The sequence below is a fragment of the Tachyglossus aculeatus genome, chromosome 22 (assembly GCF_015852505.1).
Source record: "Tachyglossus aculeatus isolate mTacAcu1 chromosome 22, mTacAcu1.pri, whole genome shotgun sequence".
NCBI lineage: Eukaryota > Metazoa > Chordata > Mammalia > Monotremata > Tachyglossidae > Tachyglossus > Tachyglossus aculeatus.
Genome location: NC_052087.1, coordinates 45,066,354 through 45,094,184, shown reverse-complemented (window position 1 = coordinate 45,094,184; position 27,831 = coordinate 45,066,354). Strand labels below are relative to the sequence as shown.

General features: G+C 40.7%; 1 protein-coding gene across 1 annotated transcript in view; it reads left to right on the top strand.

Annotated features, from left to right (window-relative positions):
• SOX6 (SRY-box transcription factor 6) overlaps positions 1-27,831 on the top strand; it is a 379,449-nt gene that overhangs the window by 153,763 nt on the left and 197,855 nt on the right. The window contains exon 6 of the mRNA XM_038764241.1: positions 4,960-5,028. Within this exon, the coding sequence (XP_038620169.1) occupies positions 4,960-5,028 (69 nt within the window). The remainder of the gene's footprint in view (positions 1-4,959; positions 5,029-27,831) is intronic.

Below are 27,831 nucleotides of genomic sequence, written 5' to 3'. Positions count from 1 at the left end.
TGCAGATGGAAGGTGGTGAATCATATATTTTTAAGGCAGTCACTAACCCAAGTGCCTTGCTTGTCTCATTAGAGTGCAGTAATCTCGCAAAAATAATCCTATTGCGGGGTCTCTAAGGTATTAGATCAGACAGACCCAAATTAATGGGCAGTTTTTAAGAATCTGACATTATTACTGGAATTATCTTTTCAGTTAAATGTATTTTATAGGGGTATATAGAGCAATATATGCTCTGTTGACTTTAATGAGTTGTGACGTGTGGTATTTTATGTGCTTGAATATTTGCCCACATGTAGGAATATGGACTCAGCCCCTAATGGAAAATAACATAAAGGAACACTGTAAAAAATCAGAAGTTAGAATGTCATTTAGCCATCCAGAGATGACACAGTAATTAACTATTGACACTTGTGAATAAGCTAGCACAAATTAATCTTGACACATTTGCAGACGAGTGATATCTTACAGTGAACACTTTGTAATTATATTTCAAAATGAAAATTAAATGACACTTAAAACTAGGTTGTCATGCTCAATGAAGCGAGCATGTAGCTCAACCGATAGACAAATAAAATTCAGAATTTGAGCCACATGGTGCTTATGTACCATACTTCACTGTGTCAAGCCTATACATCTAGAGTGGATGATGGTAATTGCACTGTGGTGTTTTGGATGCATTTCTGGGAAGCACTTTATCATTTAGGAAGCACCATCAATATTAGATGCCTCGTGGTGTTTCATTGGTTTCCAAGCAGGAAATGAATATTCAGAGACCACAGTTTCATGCCTAGAGCTGCAGACTCCAGTACGCACCAGTGATTGGAACTCTGGCAAATAAAGCTGGCTGTGCCCACAAGCTTAAAATATACCCTCTCCACTCCTCCATCAGCCTGTGGAGGATCAGCCCTTGAATCCACTTGCTGATTCCTCCAGCCCCAGCAGTTTTTATGCAGTTTGCAGTGCCGGACTGAGGAGCCACTGAAATCAAAGGGAGCAGACCAAACAACCGTTGCCTCATTGTGAAGCTGATTTGATTTGGCCACGGTTAATACTGCAAGACCAGTAAGGCTGAAGGAGCTTAGCGGGAAGCTGAGGGACTCTTCTTCTCTTCCAGCTCCCCTAGCCCGGGACTTTTGTACTAAGGGATTGTCCATTCTAGAATTTTTGTTAGCTTAATTTTGTAAGCTAAGATAAAGAAAATAGAAACACTGTTTACTGCAGAGCCCATGTAATGAGAGATATGGTAATGTAAGAGAAGCATTGTGGTCTAGTGGAAAATTAATAATAATAAGTACGGTATTTATTAAGCACTTATTATGTGCCAAGCACTGTTCTAAGCACTGGGGTGGATACAAGGTAAGCAGGTTGTCCCACGTGGGGCTCACGGTCTTAATCCCCATATTACAGATGAGTTAACTGAGGCACAGAGAAGTTAAGTGGCTTGCCCAAGGCCACACAGCAGACAGGTGGCAGGGCCGGAATTAGAACCCACATCCTCTGACTCCCAATCCCGTGCTCTTTCCACTGAGCCACACTGCTTCTCGGGCCTGGTAGCCTGGGCCTGGGAGTCAGAGGACCTGGTTTCTAATCTCGGCTCCACCATGGACCTGTTGTGTGATCTTGGGGAAGTCAGTTAACTTCTCTGGACCTCAGTTCCTTAAACTGCAAAATGGTGATTCACTTCTTGTTCTCCCGCTTACTTAAACTGGAAGCCCCCTGTGGTACCTCATTATCTGGTTTCTACCCCAGTGCTTAGTGCAGTGCTTGGCATATAATAAGCGGTGGACGTAAACCACCATTATTATAATGGTAGCTATCATAGATGAGGTTTGCTTATCTATATGACTACTGACCCGGCAGTGAGCTTGCTCTTATCATTAAAATTTTTCCAGCATTTAGAGCTGAACTTCCCAACAGTCAAGGGAGTACATTCCCTACCAATCACCACCTTCACTGGAAAATTCATTTGTCTCCTAAGGAGAAAATTCAGCCTTGGTTTGGACTGTTGAAATGGTAAGGATTCCATTCCTGGCCCTGGAAGAAGATATTAATAATGGTATTTGTTAAGTGCTTACTATGTACTAAGCACTGTTCTAAGCACTGGGGTAGATAAAAGTTAATCAAGTTGAACACAGCTCCTTTCCCACATGAGGCTCACAGTCTGCATAGTAGGAAGATATAAGATTGGGATTTACTTTTGAAAGGAGGAGAAAGAATATTTACTAGTAGTAGTAATAGTATTTACTAAACACCTGCTGTGTGAGGCTGTTTATGTGGTCCTGTTGTCTTGAAACAGTACAGCACAGAATGTGTGAAAACGGCTTTATTAGTAAAGCTTAAAAACTGAGGACCCAAATAGACCTTAAAATAGAGATTTATTGTACTTCAATAAATTAAATACAGTTCATGCAAAAAAGAAGAGCTGAAAACTGTTTCAGTGCTGCTTTTTTGGTATCCAAACTGCTAATTTTGTTTATACTTCAGTTCTTCTGAAGACTTTATACTGGGACAGGCTGAAAATTCAGTGCCCCGTCAGTTTTGTTCCAACAAATGCCTTGGTTACCTGATCATTTGGATATTGCACAGTGGAAGAATTAGCAAATGTTCTTTCCACAACCCAAGTCTGTTTTGGTAGAAAGTGACCCACAAGTTGGGGCAGGTAGATTTGGTGTAGAAAGAAGCATTTGGGTACATGTTTTTGGTGCAGTTTGAGAAATGATGCTGTCCCAGCTACTGCCTCTACCTTACTGTACTGAAGAAGGATTTTGTGTTACTTTAGTTTTTTTGCAACTTTATAGTGCCTGCTCCAATCAGTCAGTCAATAGTATTTATTGAGCACCTATTGCATGCAGAGCACCTTACTAAGCCCTTGGGCCAGGCCAATCTAACAATATAACACATACATTCCCTGCCCACAGAGAATTTATAGTCTAGAGGACTATTTATGTTATGTTATTATTTTATGTTATTTCACTGTTCAAGTGAAATTCTAATGAGCGGCAAAGGTATAATGCATTCTAATAGTGCTGGACATAACGTGGAGGTAAGATTTTGAATTGAAAAATGGCAGTTATGGTATCATCTTCAAACCCTCTAACCCCCAACCCATGAATTCCCCTTAAACATAATTTTCTCATAACATGCAGCTCTTCAAAAGCTCAATTAACAGAAATGACTGCATTTCTAAATCATATAGTATCACTGTAGCATGATTATAGCACAGCTGGCTTTGTAATACGGAGCTCACTGACTCCTGACTTCTGCTTAGAGAAGTACATCGTCTTTCCCACCTAAAGTAATTTCTGTTATGTAATCTAGTATTTTGGCTCTAATGGCCCCGGACCATCCAAGTCAGAACTCAGATTCTGGTCCTTTCAAATTTACAAGCCTACTTTTTTTTTTCCATGGTATTTGTCAAGTACTTACTATGTGTCAAGCACTGTTCTAAGTGCTGGGTAGATACAAGTTCATCAGTTTGGACACTGTCCCTGTCCCACAAGGGACAGCCTCCTCTCTGATCTCCCATCCTCTTGTCTCTCCCCACTTCAATCCATACTTCACACCGTTGCCCGGATTGTCTTTGTCCAGAAACTCTCTGGACACGTTACTCCCCTCCTCAAAAATCTCCAGTGGCTACCAATCAACCTACGCATCAGGCAGAAACTCCTCACCCTCGGCTTCAAGGCTCTCCATCACCTCGCCCCCTCCTACCTCACCTCCCTTCTCTCCTTCTACAGCCCAGCCCGCACCCTCCGTTCCTCTGCCGCTAATTTCCTCACCGTGCCTTGTTCTCGCCTGTCCCGCCATTGACCCCCAGCCCACGTCCTGCCCCGAGCCTGGAATGCCCTCCCTCTGCCCATCCGCCAAGCTAGCTCTCTTCCTCCCTTCAAGGCCCTACCTCCTCCAGGAGGCCTTCCCAGACTGAGCCCCCTCCTTCCTCTCCCCCTCCCCCCCTCCATCCCCCCCACCTTACCTCCTTCCCTTCCCCACAGCACCTGTATATATGTACATATGTTTGTTCATATTTATTACTCTATTTTACTTGTACATATCTATTCTATTTATTTTATTTTGTTAATATGTTTTGTTTCGTTCTCTGTCTCCCCCTTCTAGACTGTGAGCCCACTGTTGGGTAGGGACTGTCTCTATATGTTGCCAACTTGTACTTCCCAAGCGCTTAGTACAGTGCTCTGCACACAGTAAGCGCTCAATAAATACAATTGATTGATTGATTGATTGATTGACCCACAGTCTAAGAAGGTAGGAGGATTCAAACAGGTATTGAATCCCCATTTTGCAGTTGAGAAAACTGAGGTACAGTGGAGTGACTTGACCAAGATCACACAGCAGGCAAGTGGTGGAACTGAGATTAGAAGCCAGGTAACCTGACTTCCAGGCCTATGGTCTTCACTCTAAGCCATGCTGCTTCTCAGCGTATGTGGAGAGAATGTGCCTGCAATGGGAAATCATCTGCAAGTAGTGATTTATGGGTTCCCACGGATGCAATACCAGTTAATATTTGCCCTCTCCCTCAACCCATCACTTTTCTGATTTGTCAAGTAAGGGAAGCGAGGAATCACTGTGGTCTGCCTCTCGTCTCTAGGTTTTTGGGACCCTCAAAACAAAGAGGTGCAAATGTGTCTTTCTAATTACCACAAAATCTAGCTGAGGTGAAGCTGAAGGTTTCAGGCTTCTACTTGAACTTAATGCACGGGCTTTGGAGTCAGAGTTCATGGGTTCAAATCCCGGCTCCACCAATTGTCAGCTGTGTGACTTTGGGCAAGTCACTTCACTTCTCTGGGCCTCAGTTACCTCATCTGGAAAATGGGGATTAAGACTGTGAGCCCCCTGTGGGACAACCTGATCACCTTGTAACCACCCTAATGCTTAGAACAGTGCTTTGCACATAGTAAGCGCTTAACAAATGCCATCATTATTAATGCAACTTTATTTTTATAGATTGCAAGACAACAGCAGCAACTCCTGCAACAGCAGCACAAAATCAATCTCCTGCAGCAACAAATCCAGGTCAGTGTATTTTATTGCTCTCATCTGATTATACTTTAGTGACTTTCTTGCCTGTAAATGAGAAGGTAAAATTCACCACCCAACCCTCACTTGCAAACAGCAGCCGCAGAGTAGTCACTCAGGGGTAACAGGCATGACCATCCCTTAGAAGCCTGTAGAAAATATTGGGCTATGCATAGGTGGTCATCTAGGGGAGTGTGGGCACTTTCTGAATGGCAACCCTTCCTTCTCTGATGTATTAGCAGAACAAATCTTATCTCAATTTCCTTCCATTGCTCATCTAATATGTTTTAGCAGCTTCTCTTGGAACCCAGATTAAGTTACATTCCCCCCACACATTTCCTGTTCAGGGTTTAACCACCTGATGTCATGAGAGGGAAGAGTTGCTTTTTCTGTTTCTGTTGCTAGTATGCCGTACAAAATATCCCTGCACTTTCAGCCTCTCAGGGATTCTGAGAACGGTGTGCTATAGTAGCAGGTCTGTGGGGGTTTGAGCTTACTAACGAGGAGGGGGCAGTTATGTGTTCTCATGAGCATGAAGGAGGGACAGACTGCTGATCTAGCATTTTCTCCCCTTCCCTGGCAGGCAGGGAAAGTGGATTTAATGATCCCAGGCTGTGACCTGGGGCATGTATGTGGTAGTTTACATTTCTGATGTTCTCTTCAGTTATTTATCAATTTGTCCACACAGCAGACCCCTTAAATGGTTATGTAGCTTTGTCCATCCTGCAGGGATGTGTCCGGAGAAGTTTTGGGGCTTCCAGATAGCCAGGTGGCAAGTGAGCAGTAGGTCAGAAATTAGCACTCAGAGCTGCTCATTTCCAGTGCCGCTGACTCACTGCGCTAGTCTTCTCTGCTTCTCCTGCTACTGTAGAGATTTCTCAAGTCTAGTTTTCCTCATACTCTTATGGATGATTAATGATCTTAGTCTGTCCAATTATTACCCCTTTATTTTGGCTTAATAGTCACCAAATATTTCTGTTACCAGTAGCAAAGAGCTGCAGCTTACTGTTTTATTCCTCCAGCCACTGAGGGAATCAAGTTCAGATATGGGTACCACTTTATTAGTGATATCCTTTCTTCCTATTTAGGATTTTCAGGGCTTTCTATTTCTGCTTGTCAATCGAGGTTGGTGTCAACAGATGGACCCTATTAGCTCTACATTGTGCCCACTGGTATTGTCAAACCATTTTGTACGTGGTATTTTTGAAAAACTTTCTTTTGTCTCAGTCCTTGACTCCATGCATTATAGCTGGATTAGACTCCCATAACCCGAATGCTGAGGCTGTGGATTTTTATATGGACTTTGGCTTGTCGGCTCATGATGTTAAATCTTGGAATAATTTCTGATGCCAGATATCTGTTTTATGGCCGCATGCTGTGAGCCTTAATTAAATAACAGTCCAGGTGTTCCCCTGAACTGCCCTTATTAGAATTCTCAGTTTGTCTCCTACTGCTAAGGTCAAGATATTTAGCCTGTAGCTTCCTGCTTTTTCCCTGAGATCCCTTCCTAAATACCCAGTATGTGTTAAATAACCAGATCGCTTTCCACTTCATGTAGCTCTCCATTTATGAAGGAGAGGATAGAAAGGCTTCTCCAGTACGGATTTCTGTTGCTCCTCTTATTTCCACTACTCTATTAGCCTTTTTCTTATTTCTCTTTGACTTTGCTTTTAGACATACCATCCCTTCTCACATTTTTATGTTGTGTTGACTTATTTTTGACTTAGTTAATGTTGACAAGGTGGTTCTGTGGACCTGAGATAAAAGAACACCAAATAAGAGAACATAGAATTTTTTTGAACTCAGTAGTATTCGTTATCTGATAATAATGTTATCATTTGGAGTCTGCTGTATGATACTGATGTTTTTTCATAATGTAAACTGAAGAATCCAGCTGTTGAATAGGGCTTCATTCTGAATATTTCTTTTGAAAAGATAATGGAATGTATTTCATTTTAACTGTCCTAAAAGAAGCATTTTAGAGTTACTTTGGAACTTTTTTCTGCAGTTTAAAACTGAAGTAAATCAACTTTTGAACATAGTTGTGGAAACCACAAGCTGTTTTATCAAGAAGGATAAGGTGGGGGTTTTTTGAGCTAAAGCTTCGAAAGAGCAAGAAACAAGAAGTCAAAAGAGGACAACATCAGGCTCAGCCGATATTAAACATAACACCACAAGGAACAAATCCTTTTTGTGTGCACAGTGTGGCCAGAACTGTGTGTCCTGGATTTCCCTTTTCAAAAACATACATACATACAAAAACTCACACACGCAAGCACACACACTCATAGGTAAATAAGTGATGTATAAACTTTGTATTTATAAAGATAAGGATATCAGGAGATCATTAATTTTAGAAAAATAATACTTTCAAAAGGCATTCATGTTCTATGATGTAATGAGAAATAATCATATTGGTATTTGAAATTCTTTATGAAATGTGCCTTATTTAAGCATGCATAATAATATGAAACAATTCAATAATTTTATCTGTTATCATATTATCCCTAAACCAAAATTATTTATATCAAGTGCTAACAGAGCAGCTATTTTATTTATCAAAGTTAGAGAAACGGCATGGCCTAGTGGATAGAGCACAGGCCTGGGAGTCAGAAGGACCTGGGTTCTAATGTGTGCTTTGCTCTGTGTTGTGTGATCTTGGGCAAGTCACCTAATGTCTCTGTGCCTCAGTTACCTAATCTGTAAAATGGGGATTAAGACTTTAAACCCCATGGACTGTATCCAACCTTATTGTCATTTAACTTTCTCAGCGCCTCGTACAATGTCTGGCACATAGTAAGCGCTTAACAAATGCCATAAAAAAACAAAAACCCAAACAAAACCCCCCACTTTATTCATGTTTTTGAGGTGAATCTTTTCTAATAATTTATTAGCCATAGAATTCAACGTTTATTTACTGATCATGTGTTTTAGCATAAATATGTTTGCTCCTGGAACATATATGAACAAATATGTTTGTTCATTCATTTAACCACTTAAAGCATTTAAACATTCATTTAATACTTTTCAGTCTCATCCTTGCAGGGGGAAAATAATGGTTATAAGGTGATGGTTGAGTGAGCTGCCTGTTTGCTTTGGAGACCCAGGGCCCAGAGTTCAAACTGATAAGGAATAAAGCCGCATTCTGGATTAACATCACAGGATTCAGACTTGGTTCAGTACCATCAGGTCATTAGACTTCTTAGAGGTTCTTATCCTTCTATCCTTCTGAGCTGATATTGGTACTTTGAAATTTACAGATCTAGGTACAGTGAGAGGGAAGGTGTATGGAACACTTTCTGTAAGAACTGTGTGAAGTGTGATGTAATCCAAATGCATATGCTTAGAGGATTTGGACAGTGAGGAAAAGCCTATACTCATAGAACTGGAAGGGTTCTGAGGAGATCTTTTGGTACATCCCCAGTTTTTAGTTAGGCAAAAGTTGGAAACCATTCAGAGTTGGTTGCAGTCTGTTCTTTTTTCAAATATCTCCAGAGAAGGAGATTAGTCAGTTTTCCTGGGTAGCATAATAGGAATAATAATTATGTTGGTGTTATTAAATAATCAATGGAATTTTTTGAGTGCATACTGTGTGCAGAGCACTGTACTAAGCCCTAGAGAAAGTACAGTGTGACAGAGTTGGTAGCCATGTTCCCTTCCCACAAATAAGAAGCTTTTTGTGGGCAGGGAATGTTTCAATTATAGTGTTTTGTTGTACTCTCCCAAGTATTTAGTAAAGTGCTGTACACACCATAAGCACTCAATAAATATGATTGGTTGATTATTTGATTGACTGAAAGCTATCTAAAATTAAGTGTGAACTATGTGCCAAGCACTGTCTTGAGTATATGGAGTTCACAGTCACAATTAGTAGATATAACATGCCCCTTTCTGAGTTTACAATCTAGCGGGGAAACAGACACTAAAATTAATTAGAGGTAGGGGGAAGGAACAGAATTTAATGATATGTAATCACGAGGTGGTCAGGGGACATGTCTACCAACTCTGTATTGTACTCTCCCAAGCATGTACACTACACATAATAAGCACTCAATAAATACCATTGATGATGATACATATTTAGGTGCAGTGGTTGGTGGTGTGAGTACCCAAGTGCTTAGGTGATGCAAAAGTGCTGAACTGGCTTGGAAATACATTATGGAGATGAGAGAGCAAGGAACGGAAGCCATCTGGAAAGATGTGAATTCAGAAAGACCTTGAAGATGGGGAGAGCAGTGGTCTGCTGGTTGTGAAGGTGGAGGGACTTGCAGGCGAGAAGCAGCATGGCTCAGTGGAAAGGGCCCGGGCTTTGGAGTCAGAGGTTATGGGTTCAAATCCTCACTCTGCCAATTGTCAGCTGTGTGACCTTGGGCAAGTCACTTAACTACTCTGGGCCTCAGTTACCTCATCTGTAAACTGGGGATTAAGACTGTGAGCACCCCGTGGGACAACCTGATCACCTTGTAACCTCCCCAGCACTTAGAACAGTGCTATGCATATAGTTAGTGCTTAATAAATGCCATTATTATTATTATTATCAGCAAGAAAACGATAATGAGAAACAATGAGTAGGTAGACATGAGAGGAGCAAAGTGTGCCAGTTGGGGAGGAATGGGAGAAGAACAAGGATAAAGGAGGGGGAGAGAGAGTTGATTGAGTGCTTTAGGGCCAATAGTCAGGAAACTTTTGCTTGTTGCAGCAAATAATGGATAACCATTAAAGGTGTCTGAGGAGTGCAGAGCCATGGACAGCATAATAATTTAGGAAAATGATTTGGGCAGCAGAGCGAAGTATGGACTGGAAAAGGAAGGCAGGGAGATCTGCCAGGAAGCTGATGCATTAATCAAAATGGGATATTCTAAGTTCCTGGACCAGTATAGTGGCAGATTGGATGAAGAGGAAGGGGCAGGTTCTGGAGATGTGGATGAAGAACCAACAGAATTCTGTTATGGACTGATTATGAGGGTTGAAAGAGAAAGAAGATTCTAGGATAACACCAACCAGGCCCAAGAGATGGTGAGGATAGTGGTATCATGGCAGGGAACATATCAACCAACTCTGATATTGTATTTTCCTAAACACTTAGTATGGTTCTCTGCACACAGTAAGCACTCAATAAATATGATAGATCGATTGATCGATGGCTGTATGAGTCAGGCGCTCTTTATTAGAAGGGTGGTCACTAAGACCCTTGCAGATACCAGACCAAGAAGCCTATGACTTTACATGTGTTATGCTGGAGACATGGCATACCATAATGATGTCAGCTTTATCATTTGTGGAACCACAGACATAATGCTCCTTCCAAACTGTGGAATTTGGAGGTAAGGAACTGAGCCGGAGGAGCCTGGTAGTTAAAAGGAAAAAAAAATACAGGGCCTGAAGGTATCTGGTACCAAATTCATTCCCGACAGGGAAACAGACCAGACAGATACTTAGGGAATGACCTCCATATCAATAGACTCTTGGCACTTGACTTGCTCTCTGGCCACTCAAATAATACAGTTACAGATTATGCTCTTTTGTTAAATGTTTTTAATCTCTTCTGCTTTAGTTATTAGAGATGAAAAATTTTCTGTCTAGTGTCATATATGCAAGGCTACCCTGCAAACCTGGCCCAATCTGTAAGGAGCAAATGGTCCTGTAAGTTTGTTATGGGCAGGGAATGTGTCTTTCAGATTGTTGTATTGTACTCTCCCAAGCTCATAGTAGAATGCCCTGCACACAGTAAGTGCTCAGTAAATATGATCGTCTGACTGACTAGCAAACCGAAGTCCCAGTAGATTTTGAAGGAGGAACAGGATTTTGGATTCTCCAGTTGAAGCTGTTTTGCCTAGGCCTTCTCAGGTCAGTTTAACCACACTGGTGACCCTCAGGGGTGCCATTGACTGGCTATTGAAACACTGTACAATGATTCATGCAACTCTTATGCATTCATTCAATCAATTATTGAAAGCTAACTGTGTGCAGAGCACTGTACAAAGCGCTTGGGAAGTACAAACTCTTATTCTAGAGAATGGTACAAAATATCCATAATCAAGCAGTCAATGAATGGTATTTATTGAGTGCTTACTTTTGTGGAGCACTATGTTAGGGGCTTGGTAGAGTTGGTAGACCTGATCCCTGCCCTCAACTAGCTTTCTAATTCCAGCTCCACCACATATCTGCTGTGTAACATTGGGCAAGCCACTCCAGTTCTCTCTGCCTCAGTTATCTCATCTGTAAAATGAGATAAAGGCTGTGAGCCCCACGTGGGACAACCCGATTATCTTGGTTCTACCCCAGTACTTAGAACAGTGCTTGGCACATAGTAAGCATTTAACAAGTACCATTATTATTATTATTATTATTATTATTATTAGCAAGGGAGGCAGGCATTAAAATGAAATACTGGTAAAGCAGTCAGTGACTTGAAGCACAAATGCTTTCAAAATGGGAATACTGCTCTCTACCCAGGGAGGCTCCTTAGTTTATGAAAAGGCATCACTGGGCTTGTCTCTGTGTTTCTCAACACCTTGCCATATAATACATCACACACTCTGTGTAACGGACTATTTTATTTTCATACTTTGTTTATAAAAGACTAGACCTCTTTTATCTAAGTGGATCCTGATTTCATTAGCCTCCGGTTTTGACAAAAGCCCTGTAAGCTATTTTAGTCTATGTACCTTAAATATTTACAAATTAGTAGCAATTTATATGCTTCTGATTTCATTAGCCTTCGGTTTTGACAAAAGACGTGTAAACTATTTTAGTCTAAATATGTACCTTAAATGTTTCCAAATTAGTAGTTATTTAGGTGTGTATGGGTCTGGGTTCATGCTGGGCAATTTGAGTTCAACAAGTGTGTGTTCTTATTTTATTCGTGTGTGGGAGAATGGTAAGTAGATACACTAAAATACTAAGCGTTTGGAAATAGGATACTATATAGTATATTACACTATAATATAGTACAGTGTAGAGAAGCAGTGCGGTTCAGTGGCAAGAGCCTGGGCTTTGGAGTCAGACATCAGGGGTTAGAATCCTGCTCCACCGCTTGTCACCTGTGTGACCTTGGGTAAGTCACTTCACTTCTCTGGGCCTCAGTTACCTCTTATGTAAAATGGGGATTAAGACCGTGAGCCCCACGGGGGCAACCTGATCACCTTGTAACCCCCCAGTGCTTAGAACAGTGCTTTGCACATAGTAAGCGCTTAATAAATGCCATTATTATTATTATTATTATTATTATTACAAGCCGGAAGGTGACATTAAGCTGAACACGGATAATTTGAGTCACGTTTAAAATTTTAAGGGCATAACAGTGGGAACCTTTCTCTTATCTTCCAAATGATTAATTATCGATAATTCAAGTATCTGGTGAGCTAAATAAGGAACTATCTTTTTAAGCGAAGTGCAAGTCCAGAGATCAGGAAGAATTACATTTCACATTAGCCTTCGTGCCCTGCATGACCTGGTTAATTAATTTTTTGCTAGGAAAATAATAGTAGAAATATATTTAAAAATATGCCTCATCATTAAGTATCTAATTGACCTCTAATTTTAAGAGCTGGACCTTCCATTTACAGGCGTTTGGGGATGGGGTAAACCACGGGTGGATACCAGTGAAAGCCTAAGGCTGGAAAGGAGGGACTGCCGTATCTCAGGGCCCCTTGTTTTAGGACGCATCTCTTTGTTGGCAAATTGTATTTAGCATTGACAAGCAAAAAAAAAAAAAAAAAGCAATTACAGGGCTACTGCTCTGGCTCCAGGGAGTATATACCCTTTTTGGTGTGTTATTGATCATGAAACTGATCCCCTTCCCCAAGCTCTAACCGAGGCCAAATAAACCTATTGACAGCAATTTGAAACTTCCATTGGCACTGTACACGGACCTGATACTCCCTTGAAACTGAACGAGGGTTATAAACAAAGCTTAGAAGTCTAGGAATAGCCCCCAGCTTCAGCAAACCCTTTAAATATTTTGTAATTGTATCTTCAATCATGAATTAGCCAGGAAAAACAGACCCCCTTTCCTTTTAAATATCACTGCTCTTTGCTGTTTTTAATTGCCCCTAGGCATGCTGTTGTGATCTTCTTTGGAAGTTTAAGACCAGGATAAAAATGCAGATCTAATTATTTCTTTTATGTAATCTAATTGACTTTTTAAGTAATGATAGATGTGCTGTGGCCCGCTTCAAACATTTTAATAACCAAGTTTCTGGATTATAAAGAATAGGTAAATCTGCTGTAATTTATGAACATTGAGGATTGGAGCAGATGAAAATGTAAATTCAGGCTGTGGTTGAAGACCTCATAGGAATGGTCCTCAGTTCTTCCTCCTGGAGTGGTTATGCTTAATGAAGTTCTAGTGGCCTTGGGAAATGGATCCATTCGGGGGGGAAAATACCACATATAAACCTGCAGCACAAAACTAAGCAGCATGGCCTAGTGGAAAGAACACAGGCCTGGGTGTCAGAAGACCTGAGTTCTATTGCTGATTCCACCACTTACCTACTGTGTGACATTGGGCAAGTCACTTAACTTCTCTGTGCCTCAGTTTCCTCATCTGAAAAATGGGGATTCAATTCCTGTTCTTCCTCCTTGAACTATGAGTCCCAGTTGGGAAAGGAACAGGATCCGACCTCATTATCGTAAATCTACCCCACACTTAGTACAGTGCTTAGCACACAGTGCTTAACAAATGCCACACATTATTATTATTATCTGATATCCAAAAATTGGCCCAAAGCAAGTATCAGTCATAACATAGTAGAAGAGAGAATGACACTGAATCTTTCAATTGAACTGAGGTTGAATCTGCTCCTTAAATTCTACCTCTGTGCCCCATCAGTGAGTCAGTTTGTAGCATGGATAGAAGGCCCAGAAGGTGAGAAAGGGGTAGATGGAAGTTAGGTAAAGTATCAAGAAAATAAAACGCTTGTTCATGTTTTTCTTTTCTGTTTTCCTTGCGTATATTATAATGGCTGAATGGCACTCTGTTTAGCTGGCCTTTAAACGTTTTCAGTTTTAAATACCACATAATCACACCGCAGTTTCACAGTCAATATTTTAAAAATTTATTCTCTAATTTTTAGCTCTAAATAAATGACATTGAATAGGTCACTTTTCATCCAGGGGTTCCGATTACAAAGGAGTGAACAACATGAGCAAGAACAAGAATCTCCAAAGTGAGCGATAAATTCATAAAGAGCTCCAGGTTGGGTTTTAGTCAAATGCTGACACCCAGATTTAAGAAAAGGAAATTGCAGATTGTAACTTCAGTAGACTGGGACTGAGCTTGTGCATGAATTTAAATGATCTTTGATCATTTCTCTTTGTTTCTATCTGAAGGTCGTGTTGCCGTCAGTTCCCCCTCTAGACTGTAAGCTTGTTGTGGGCAGGGAATTTGTTTATTGTTGTATTGCACTTGCCCAAGTACACAGTTAGCGCTCAATAAACATGATTGAATGAATAAATGAATGAATGTCAGCCAATATTGATTTCTTCTCTTTAGACTATTCTTTCCCTGTGTCAAAGCCTTCCCTGGCTACTAGGTGCCTCCATTATATTATTTCTTTCCCAAAACACGAGAGTGAAAAGTCAGTTTAAATAGCCTTGAATTCTAAATTCCACAACACAACAGATTTTAAAACTCTGTGGTTCCAATGGCTTTTAAACTAGAATATTATTTAAGAACCTGAATACCTCTTGTGGCTATGGCACCATATATTTTAGGCTCTAATCGTATATCCCTTGCCAGAGAGCAGAGTAGATAGGGAATGAAGAAAATAGTTAACAAAGGATAGCCATTTACACAATTTGATTTATGATTATATATATATATATATATATATATATATATATATATATATAGGAGAAAGCAAGGAAAGAATGTGATGATATCAGAGGTTAAAGTTCCTGTCTTCAGAGGCTAGTATTTGGAGGAAAAATGCTAAAACATGTCCTATCTAAAGAACAAAATATATTAGGAGATATATTTTCTTCCTTTTTTGATTTTTGATACTAGTTTGATTCAGTAGACAGTATAACTGTTCAAAGGATTAAAACACTTCCTAGTTGCCACACTTAATCCCTATGAAGTTCTGATGTGTAGAATCAATGTATTTCAACATTTGTAAAGATTTGAGAATTATGCTGTAAATGAAGTTGCCTTTAGAGCCAGATATGTGGATTGTGGGTAGAAGTGTATGGAGGTGAAGAAATGGTATTTTAAGATGTACTTAGTTGAACAGCTATTGAAAACCATTGGGATCTATTTCTTCCTGCAATTACATCTATAATTGCCATCAATGTAAATGGAAGAACAAAACCTGTGTATAATTTGAATATGTCTATGTCTCTATGTACACACATGTATATTTAGAATATATTCCCCTGTACTGATGTGACTTTAGGCATCCATCCTCTCTGTTTCCTGAACATTTATTCATTTAGCATTTTTATAATCCAGGGAAATACAAAACCCAAATATTCCTGCGCCGCTCTGTAGTTGATGGGAAGTTTGAAAAATATATCATATCAGTTGGGCTGAGAGCTACCTGAAACAGGAGGTGTAGTTCGTAAGACCAAAGTTTAATGCTGAAAGGGAATTTGCTGTTTAGATGAAATAGTGCTCATGAAGTTAGTGGATGTGGAAAGGTGAGACTTTCCACTTTAAGTTTACGGCTTCTTGATACAAATGAAATTATGAGAAGCAGCTGGATCTGAGGCAGCGTGAATGCAAAAGTAGCCCTTGTTTAAGAGAAAGTTGTACCTATAAATCTTGTGTATAGCATCTCCCATAAGCCAAGCATTTGCCCAGCTTGTGTAAATTATGTCTACATTCAGAATTGAAGAAGTTAAACAGTGCGCATACCAAACTTGAGGGATGGGAAATAAAAATTGATATACTGTGTGACACATGATATAACCCAGTGAAATATCTTTTAAATTCTGAAGAGATGCACTGACGTAACCATGTTTAATTCATATATGGTAACTCCTTCGCAAGATAATGAATGCTTGATTTAGGCTTTTTTTTAAAGAAAATATTCAACGTAAAAGAAAACAAATGATGAAGAGGGTTCATAATGTTTCGTTGTGAAACACTGAAGTCACCTCATTCATTCCCACCATCCCAGTCCATTAGGAAAATATTCAAGGTGTAAAGCCAAACAATGAAAACCAAGAAATTCACCACCCCAAGAACGAAGTGTAAAAATCCCTCCTCAGCTGGGTCACAACCTTGGCACTTGTTAAATATGTGGTTCAGTGGAAGAATTTTCTTTTCAAATAATCTGCAGATGATTTTTACTCTGTGTGTGCGCAGGGATTGTGTCTACCAACTCTGTCGTACTCTCCCAAGTGCTTAGTATAGTGCTCTGTGCCCAATAAGCGCTCAATAAATACTGCTGATTTATTTCCTGGAACCTATGGAATGAGGACTCTACTCTGTTTGGACTTCAACAGGCGAATCAGGGGGCTACATACTGAGTTCATTGACTCCGATACAGTGGGCTCATTTTGCCGTTAAACCCCATGCTGATTTCTGGTGCAATGTCCCTGAAATGGACATTCCTGAAGAAATGTAATTTTTAGTAGGATTGGTACAGTGAAAAATGTAACTATAATGTGGACGAATTTGAGATTTCTGCTCTACAAAATGCAATCTATATCACAAAGATGGTTCTTTAATGTCATGAACTGATTGGAAACTGGTTCTGCAACTGGAAAGATTATTCATTATAGGATGGGGTGGAACAGCCTCAGACCTCTCAATCAGCTTGCCCCCTCCTACCTTACTTCATCGATTTCCTATTACAACCCAGTTGGCACACTTTGCTCCTCTGTTGCCAATTTCCTTACTATACCTGGATCTCATCTTTCTGGCCACTGGTATTTTGCCCACGTCCTTCCTCTGGTCTGAAACTCCCTCCCCTTCCATTTGTGACAGACAACCACTCTCCTCACCTTAAAAGCCTTAATTCATTCAATCATATTTGTTGAGTGCTTACTGTGTGCAGAGCACTGTACTAAGCACTCTGAATCAAATCACATCTCCTCCAAGAGGCGTTCCTAGATTAAGCCCTCTTTTTCCCTACTTCCTCTCTCTTCTGCATTGCCTATGCAGTTGGATCTGTACCCTTTAAGCACCTGATGTTCACCCTACCCTCAACCCACAGTTCTTTTGTACGTACCTGTAATTTATTTTTATTAATGTCTGTCTCCCCTTCTGGGCTGTAAGCTCCTTGTGAGCTGGTAATGTGCCTACCAACTCTGTTGTACTGTACCTTCCCAAGAGCTTAGAACAATGCTCTGCCCATAGTAAGTGCTCAATAAATGCCATTGATTGATTTCCAGGTTCATACAGCAGGCAAGTGGCAGAGCTGTGATAGAACCTAGGTCCTCTGACTGCCAGGGTCAGACTCTTATCATTAGGCTACATTTCCTAATGCCTTTGTGCCAAGTACAGTGCTTCTTCTTCTTTTTTTTTTTAATGGTATTTGTTAAGCACTTACTATGTGCCAGACATTGAACTAAGCACTGGGGTAAATACAAGTTAATCAGGTTGGACATGGTATGTGTCCCACGTGGGGCTCACAGTTTTAATCCCCATGTAATTGAGGTAACTGAGGCACAGAAGAGTTAAATGACTTGTCCAAGGTCCCACAGCAGAAAAGTGACAAAGCTAGGAATAGAATCCAGGTCCTCTGACTCCCTGGCCTGTGTTCTTTCCACTAGGCCATTCCGCTTCCACCGGCTGCTTCAATCAATCAATCAATCAATCAATCGTATTTATTGAGTGCTTACTATGTGCAGAGCACTGTACTAAGTGCTTGGGAAGTACAAATTGGCATCACATAGAGACAGTCCCTACCCAACAGTGGGCTCACAGTCTAAAAGGGGGAGACAGAGAACAGAACCAAACATACCAACAAAATAAAATAAGTAGGATAGAAATGTACAAGTAAAATAAATAAATAAATAAATAAATAAATAAATAAATAAATAGAGTAATAAATATGTACAACCATATATACATATATACAGGTGCTGTGGGGAAGGGAAGGAGGTAAGACGGGGGGGTGGAGAGGGGGACGAGGGGGAGAGGAAAGAAGGGGCTCAGTCTGGGAAGGCCTCCTGGAGGAGGTGAGCTCTCAGCAGGGCCTTGAAGGGAGGAAGAGAGGTAGCTTGGCGGATGGGCAGAGGGAGGGCATTCCAGGCCCGGGGGATGACGTGGGCCGGGGGTCGATGGCGGGACAGGTGAGAGCGAGGTACAGTGAGGAGATTAGTGGTGGAGGAGCGGAGGGTGCGGGCTGGGCAGTAGAAGGAGAGAAGGGAGGTGAGGTAGGAGGGGGGCGAGGTGATGGAGAGCCTTGAAGCCCAGGGTGAGGAGTTTCTGCTTGATGCGCAGATTGATCGGTAGCCATTGGAGGTTTTTGAGGAGGGGAGTAATATGTCCAGAGCGTTTCTGGACAAAGATAATCCGGGCAGCAGCATGAAGTATGGCTGCTTCTTCTCTCACTGGCTACTAGGCAAACATTTGAAGCTTTCAACCCCTGAAATGGAGCTGCCAAATAGGAAAAATCAACCTTGTTTTCTGTGAAAAAAGTTGACCTCTGCTGGCTAAGTACCAGGCAGAAGGACATAAAAATAAGGCTTTCTTTATGCTCCAATGTCATGCTCAATACCATTCTGCTATTTATTTCTCACTTCCACACTTTTAGTCACCTTCCCCAACCAACATTACTTCTCCATTAGGGCCTGACCTTGATCCCATGAGCCTCAATTTCCAGGAAAGCTGAGCGAAATCACAACTTCAGATGCAGAAGAAGAGAAACCAGGCCAGGTTCGATGAGGTTGAATACTGCTTCTAGAAGGGCTTTAGACTGTAAACTCCCTGTGGGCAGGGAACATGTCTTCCGACTCTGTTATAGCGTACTCTCCCAAGTGCTTAGTACAATGCTGTATTCACGGTAAGTGCTCAGGGAAAACAACTAATTAGAGAAGCAGCGTGGCTCAGTGGAAAGAGCACGGGCTTGGGTTTTAGAGATCATGGGTTCTAATCTCAGCTCCGCCACTTGTCAGCTGTGTGACTTTGGGCAAGTCAATTAACTTCTCTGTGCCTCAGTTACCTCATCTGTAAAATGGGGATTAAGACTGTGAGCCCCATGAGGGACAACCTGATTACCTTGTGTCCCCCCCTAGCTCTTAGAACAGTGTTTGGCACACAGTAAGTGCTTAACAAATACTATCATTATTGTTATTATTAACTGATTGGTCTTTAAAATTATTCATTCAATTGTATTTATTTAGCACTTACTGTGTGCAGAGCAGAGTACTAAGTGCTTGGGAAGTACAGTGACCCAGATTCTCTCTTCCTTTCCTCCTTCCTCTCAGGCCAGTTTAGGGTGCACCCCCCAATTCTATGAGCCCGTTGTGGGCAGAGAATGTCACTGTTTATTGAGGCATTGTACTTCCCCAAACACTTAGTACAGTGCTCTGCAATTGAATGAATTAATGAATTTGAATAAATGCATGATTAAATACGATCGAATGAAGGAATGAATGAAACCACTTACGCGAGGTGCCAGATACAAAGTATGTGACAAGTTGCTTGGAAGTATCTTCTAAAACATTAGAAAAAGGAGCCCAGCAGCTCTGGCAAAGGGGCCTTGGAGATTAGTGTCTGTCAGACAGGACATGACCCTAAAAGGATGTTGGGATTTTAAGTGGCAGACAGTCCAGAATTCTGAGACAAACCTGTGGGTCCTCTTCAGGGCATCCCAATGGGTTGACATTTCTGAGTCAAACAATCCTCCAAGAGGCCTTCCCAGACTGAGCCCCCTTTTTCCTCTCCCCCTCCCCATCCCCCCGCCCTACCTCCTTCCCGTCCCCACAGCACCTGTATATATGTACAGATTTATTACTCTTTTCATTTTACTTGTACATATTTGCCATTCTATTTATTTTGTTAATAATGTGCATTTAGCTTTAATTCTGTTTGTTCTAACAACTTGACACCTGTGCACATGTTTTGTTTTGTTTTGTTGTGTGTCTCCCCCTTCTAGACTGTGAGCCCATTGTTGGGTAGGGACCGTCTCTATATGATGCCAACTTGTACTTCCCAAGCGCTTACTACAGTGCTCTGCACACAGTAAGCACTCAATAAATACGATTGAATGAATGAATGAAAACAATGGCAAGATAAGTTTTTTTAAAAAATAAACCAAAGACGAATGTCCATGAGGCCCGATTTCAACCCACAGTAAATTTACAGCACTAGTGCAGGTCCCTTGATGGGGGTCGGGGGGAGGTTAAATGGAAAGGGTGACACAAGATAATTTTAGCACCACAAATACAAAGTTATAGTTTTGGGGAAAAATCTTTCTCAGCTTTGCTAAAATATTAATTACAGGAAATTACAACATATCCTATTAAAGTATTATGTCAGAGGTTTATATAAAATGTAACACCTTTTCATATTCTCTCTTGTTTTCACCCACAAGTGGTATGTTTTGAGCTGAAAATTGGAGGTGTGTGCGATGGCTGCAGCTCTATTCAAATCTCATAAGCAGTGCTGCCCTATCGATAAGATTGTATGAAAACCCGGTCTTAAGGGTAGACTTCAAGATTTGCTCCTCCTGGAAGTATGTCTTCTTCTGAAGGGCTAATTTTGATACACATGTGCAGCTATTTCCTCATTTCAGATTTCTCCATTGTAAACTTCTAATTTTAGTAGAATTTGCTACTTGGTAAGAAAGGAAAAATGAGAGATTTCTATTTCAGATGTATAGGACATCTTAATATGGTTTCTGATTACTCCCATTTTGTAGGAAGCAAATAAGGTAATTACTAAAAATTCTAATGTCTTTCAGAGCTTTAGGGATGAATCTAAAATTGAACAAAGTACTGTTGTATTTAAGTAAATGCATGGACTATTAAGCTCTTCACCTTAGTGTTATTTCAATTACTGTTATAAATAAACTTCGTTTTCTGAATAGATTTCATCGTACTGCCATATCATGACACCTTGAAGCCTTTAGGATGTGATTTGTGTTGTAGTTCATTCATTCATTCATTCAATCGTATTTATTTATTCATTCATTCAGTTGTATTTATTGAGTGCTTACTGTGTGCAGAGCACTGTACTAAGCACTTGGGAAGTACAAGTTGGCAACATATAGAGACGGTCCCTACCCAACAACGGGCTCACAGTCTAGAAGGGAGAGACAGACAACAAAATTTTCAAGATGATTTTTTTTTAAAGAAATGAGATTTAGGGACTGCTTCTGAAATGTAGATGTTAGAAAGTCCAGTGCAAAGCAAGAGTGATGTAGTTGTTCTATTAGGCAGTGTTAACTTGCACTAAAACCCATGCACAATCACTTGTGTTTACACAGAGCTTTCACGTGGGTTATATAGTTGATTAATATCTTGCACTGTGGTTCTGGACTGCTTATACTCTTCATTAATTGTGGGACTTTGCCATCTAATCATTGAGAAGAATTGGTTTTATTTTTCCAACCTAGACCTGCTTTATTTCTCTGGGTAGTACAGGGGAAGGTAGACACAGTCTTATGATTTTAGGGTGCCCTGCATCACTAGGATTTAAGCTGCTGAAGGGCCCCCTCCTTTTGTTTTTGTGGTTTTCAATGTAAAGGTTGACTCAATTGGTGGAAACTATTAGGAGTTTGTTTAAAAAGCAGGATAATTGGTTTGAAAATGTTTTTTATTTATTTATTTAGAGAAGCAGCATGGCTCAGTGGAAAGAGCACGGGCTTGGGAGTCAGAGGTCAGGGGTTCTAATCCCGGCTCAGCCACTTGACAGCTCTGTGACCTTGGGCAAGCCACTTAACGTCTCTGTGCCTCAGTTACCTCATCTGTAATATGGGGATTAAGACTGTGAGCCCCACATGGGACAACCTGATCGCCTTGTATCCCCCCAGTGCTTAGAACAGTGCTTTGCACATAGTAAGCGCTTAACAAATACCATCATTATTATTATTATTATTAAATACCCTGAAAAGTATCTATTCATCATCACTCCTAGCCTTTTCCACTTCTCTGGACTTAGGTAATTCAGGAGTGTAAATATCTTTATGTCTGTCACTTTTCCCTCAAAATTTCCAATATTCATCATTTTCTTCTTCTTATGGTGTTTGCTGGTTGTTTCGTTAATGGTATTTATAAAGTGCTTATTATATGGCAAGCACTGTACTGAGGTCTAGGAGAGCTATAAGCTATAAGGTTGGACACAGTCCATTGCCACACGGGGTTCACAGTTTTAATCCTCATTTTACAGATGAGGTAACTAAGGCACAGAGAAGTGAATTGACTTACCCAAGGTCACATAGCAGAGAAGTTGCAGAGCTGAGATTAGAACCCAGGTCCTCTGACTCCCTCAGGCCCATGCGCTTTCCACTAAGACATGCTGCTCTTCTCCTAGCACTTAAGCCTCATGTTCCTTTGGGATATCAGGAGAGCAGTAGGTACCGTAAATTGATGAATTACCTTTGGGGAGATAATCTATCAGTAATGTCCCAATTCGTATTAATTGGAAGAGCAACATTTTTGCAGAGGGGTGATAAATTTAAAGAAGAAGCACCTTCTCCAATTGGAGCTATTTTCTTTCTTTTCCACTGTTGTATTGGCGACGTTGTAGTGCGTAGGTTTTTTTAAAATCAGAATTCAGAACTTAACTTCCAGAGCAACAGAAAGACACCCTGTAGATTTACACTATTGACTGCCTGTAGATTACCGATTGTCCAGAAGGGAGAAGCCATCTTGTAGGTAAAACAGAACTAACACTGACTCTCTTCATTTGTGGGAACATATATGTTCGAGATCAACTCCCCAGACATTCCTATTCTCTTTTCAATGATAAAAGTGGCACGGCAGTCTAAAAACACAGGTCTCCTCTTATGAAAAAGCAAAGAAGTTGCTCAAGAAAGAGAAAACACTTTGAAGAATGGGCCTGGACTCATGTGTATATTAACCAGAGCAGATGAAATGATAACAGAATGAGTGGCAGCCTCGGGCAGCAGAATAGTCCCCAGGGAGGTGTCTTTGTTCCACTGGTCTTGACAGGCATGTGTCTCTGTTAAATGAAGGCTTAATTTCTCTCATCTGTGCACAATTTCCAAGCTCTACAAAGGCAGCCACGACTGGAGCTATTTGAAAGAAGCAGCACAGGAGGAAGCATTCTTGAAGAAAGGGGATGCTAAAGGGCTAATTACTCACCATGGTTTAGTTACTGTTTTTTTTTTTCTCTTTCGGAGCAAGGTTTATTAACACAGAGCTGCCACTTTTACATAAACACGCATTAAAATTACAAGGGCATATTTTTGCTTTGTGAAATAGTCATTTTAAGAAATCAGAGTGATTTAGAAAAGACACTCGCTGCAACTCTGCCAGAGCAGAGCATTCCAAAGCTAAGCTGAACATAAACCAGCACTGTGGCTGAGATTGGGGAATGGTGAGTCAGTGAGGTTTCTTTTCTCACCAAAGTAGAGTTGACTGAATCTATTTTCAATTGCTAAAATTCATCTCAGGTATTACTGGGTAAACTTTCTTAACATCCAGCCTTAATTTAATATGGGAAAAAAAATCACCATTTCAGTATTTGAACTCCTGATGGGCAGGGAATGTGCCTACCAGGAGAAGCAGCCTGGCTCAGTGGAAAGAGCACGGGCGGGGCAGCCAGAGATAACGGGTTCTAATCCCGGCTCCGCCACTTGTCAGCTGTTTGACTTTGGGCAAGTCACTTAATTTTTCTGTGCCTCAGTTACCTCATCTGTAAAATGGGGATTAAGACTGTGGGTCCCATGTGGGACAACCTGATCACCTTGAATCCCCCCAGCACTTGGAACAGTGCTTCGCACATAGTAAGTGCTTAACAAATGCCATCATTATTTACCAACTCTGTTATATTAATGCTTAGAACAGTGCTTGGCACATAGTAAGCACTTAACAAATGCCATTATCATCATTATTATTGTACTCTCTTAAGGGTTTAGTAAAGTATTTTTGCACATAGTAAGCACTCAATAAATACCATTCATCAATTGATTGTGGATATGTCTAGTTGATCCAAGCTCCTTACCTAAATTCTATTGTATTAGCTCATGATGTTCCAATTTGGGAGAGATCATATTTTATTAAAGAGAAACAAATAGGCAGAAAAAGTGATTTGAAATAGCTGCATATGAGGAATTTTTTAAGGGATGATTAAAACTGATTTATCTGGCTCTTGAAACTTTAGAAGAAATACCATGTTTGAGACCTTTCTGCCATATTCATCCCATAGTCCAATTAGAGTTTAACAGAAGTAAAATAATTGACACATTATTGGGATAGCTTTCCCAACAAAAAAAGCTCTGTTACATAGTGAGAGCTACAATTTTCTGATGGAATAGTAGGAAATACACTTACCCAAGGTTTGCCTTCATGTTCCAGGTTGACATAATGCACCTGTGATTAACGTAGGAGGTTTATAGCACTCTAGCATGGTCGAACTAGGTTAGGTCATGGGTTCATTTATTCTTCTCATTAGCTGTGCATTAATATAGCTACTCTTTGTTTTCAACATTGTGGCTACCGGTGGTGTGAATGTATGTAGGTTTGGCTGAGCACACTGATGAATGACTAAACTCTACTCCAAGCAGTTCACCTGGAAAGATAGCTCCTTACTCGACAGATATATATTGAGAAGCAGCGTGGCTCAGTGGAAAGAGCCCGGGCTTTGGAGTCAGAGGTCGTGGGTTTGAATCCCGGCTCCGCCACCTGTCTGCTGTGTGACCTTGGGCAAGTCACTTCACTTCGCTGCGCCTCAGTTCCCTCATCTGTAAAATGGGAATTAAGACTGTGAGCCCCACATGGGACAGCGTGATCAGCTTGTATCCCCCCCCAGCGCTTAGAACAGTGCTCTGCACATAATAAGCGCTTAACAAATGCCAACATTATTATTATTATTATTATATATTTGCCTCATGAAAGACCCATGTCTATTTTCAGAGCTGCTTCCTGGTGTCCTAAAGTTAGCCTTTATGCCCACTCTCCAGGCATTGTTTCATTGTTTGAAATCACGCTTCAGCATGTCTCCAATTTTTCCGCCCTACCTACTTGCATGTGTCCCTTTTCAGTTTACAATGCTGCAGTTCCTTGACTTTCACTTGGACATACCACTGGATTATAAACTCCTTGAGGGCAGGGATTGTGTCTTCCCAAGTGCTTAGTATAGTGCTTCACCCAAAGTAAGCACCCAATAAATTCCATTGATTGATTGACATACAACACTAATCCAACTACCGCATATGCTCTGCATTGCTGAGTATGATCCTAAATCCTGCTCTGCAGACTGTGTTTTAGGATCTTGTTTTTGATCATTTTAACGTGTCATTTGATGCAGAGTATGATTCACAGGCAACCCAGTGTCAAGAAGCAGTATGGCCTTGTGGGTAGAGCATGGGCCTGGGAATCAGAAGGACCTTTGTTCTAATACCGGCTCCGCCATGTATCTGCTGTGTGACCTTGGGCAACCACTTAACTTCTCTGGGACTCAGCTGCCTCATCTGTAAAATGGGAATAAGAGCGTGAGCCCCATGTGGGACAGGGACTGTGTCCAACATGATTAACTCATATCTATTCCAGTGCTTAGTACAGTGCCTGTGTGGCTCAGTGGAAAGAGCACGGGCTTTGGAGTCAGAAGTCATGGGTTCAAATCCCGGCTCCGCCACTTGTCAGCTGTGTGACTTTGGGCAAGTCACTTCACTTCTCTAGGCCTCAGTTCCCTCATCTGTAAAATGGGGATGAAGACTGTGAGCCCCTTGTGGGACAACCTGATTACCTTGTATCCACTCCAGTGCTTAGAACAGTGCTTTGCACATAGTAAGTACTTAACAAATACCAACATTATTATTATTATTATAGTAAATGCTTCGCAAGTATCATAAAAAGCAAACACAAGAAGAAAACCCTGTTGATATTGTTCACATGATTGGATGTATCTTCAGTAGTAGAAATTTTGGAAACTGCTTTAGGCCTACATTTTGGCATGAAGCTTGGTGCCTTGTTCTTTCCAAACTCTTTCATTTTCCCAATCAATCAATCAATGATATATTACTGAGCACTTACTGTGTTTATTCATTCATTCGTATTTATTGAGCTCTTACTGTGCACAGAACACTGTACTAAGCACTTGGGAAGTACAATTCAGCAACAAAAAGAGACAATCCCTGCCCACAATGGGCTCACAGTCTAGAAGAACACTATTCTAAGCACTTGGGAGAATTGGTAGACAAATTCCTTGCCCACAAGGAGCTTAGAGTCTAGAGGATGAGACCAAAATTAATATAAATAAATAAATTATGAATATGCATATATGTTCTGTACGGCTGAGGCTGGCCTTTTTTTCCCAAATATCTTCCATTTTGTCTGTTCATGCACTGTTCATGCATCTGATTATTCATCATTGGATGGTATATGACCTAGGTAGCAGAATTTGGTGATAGCATAAGTTGCCAGTGAAATTATTTGATTGCACGTACCTGACAGGAAAAACTATTTCTGGTTCTCAGTAGATGACCAAAATTTCCAGGTCTCCCATTGGATTTAAGTGGCATCCCTTAGAGTTTCAAAAATTGAAATATGGCCAAAGAGGAAAACACATTATGCTACACTCTGTCCACACTGGAGTACATATTCCCTACAAATACTCTCGTTCTTCAGAGCACATAGAATAATGACTGAGAGTCAAATGACCAGTATAGGGAAATAGAAAACTAGTAGAACTCTAGAAGGAAACACATTTTAAAATCCATTAGAGCACATGCTGTTGCCGGTAGACATATTCTTGCCCTGAGATTTGCTAGCTCCTTTCTATTTTCATGGATGTTCTGATCTAAAATTATTTGTCCAAAGTCACCCTCTTATGGTCATGCACACATTCATATATCATGGCATATTTATATATCATTTATAATGATAATAATGATTATGATGACATTTATTAAGTGCTTACTATGTGCAAAGCACTGTTCTAAGCGCTGGGGAGTTTACAAGGTGATCAGGTTGTCCCACGGGGGGCTCACAGTCTTAATCCCCATTTTACAGATGAGGGAACTGAGACACAGAGAAGTTAAGTGACTTGCCCAAAGTCATACAGCTGACAGTTGGCGGAGCCGGGATTTGAACCTATGACCTCTGACTCCAAAGCCCATGCTCTTTCCACTGAGCCACGCTGCTTCTCTATCAAAGCATATCAAAGCATTTATCAAAGCATATCCCCAAGCTAAGTGGGTGTAAATGTTCCAATCCAACTGGGGCTTCAAGGGACGATCAAGGATCGGGAGTGTTTCATTCCAGATATGCTGCTCACATGATTAAGTGTCTCTGATTCTCATCCTCTGCATAAAATGGGTAGACCACAAAAGGCAGTATTCTAAGGAGAAAGTTCCTAGAGACAATAACAATAATCGTGCAAGGATTAAGCAGAATGAAATCTTTATTTACAGCACCATTTCTAGCCCAAAGTTTGTACGGTGGAAAGTCTGGAAAGCAACTTTAATGAACTTTATTGTAACCTTTGACCATTAAAGCTTTCCTAATGATGAGTTTCAAATCTGCTTCAGTTTTCTTTCAAGAGATGCAGGTATTTGCACTGGGCCCAAGTCTTATCTCCCTGGCATGTGTGTGCAGAGACCCATCCTCAGAATCAAAATGTCAATTTAAAAAATGTTTCCTTGTGTAATATCCAAGTATGTTAGAGCTCCCTGCAGCCAAATGGCATAGGCCACAACTGTTAACATTGAATAAATT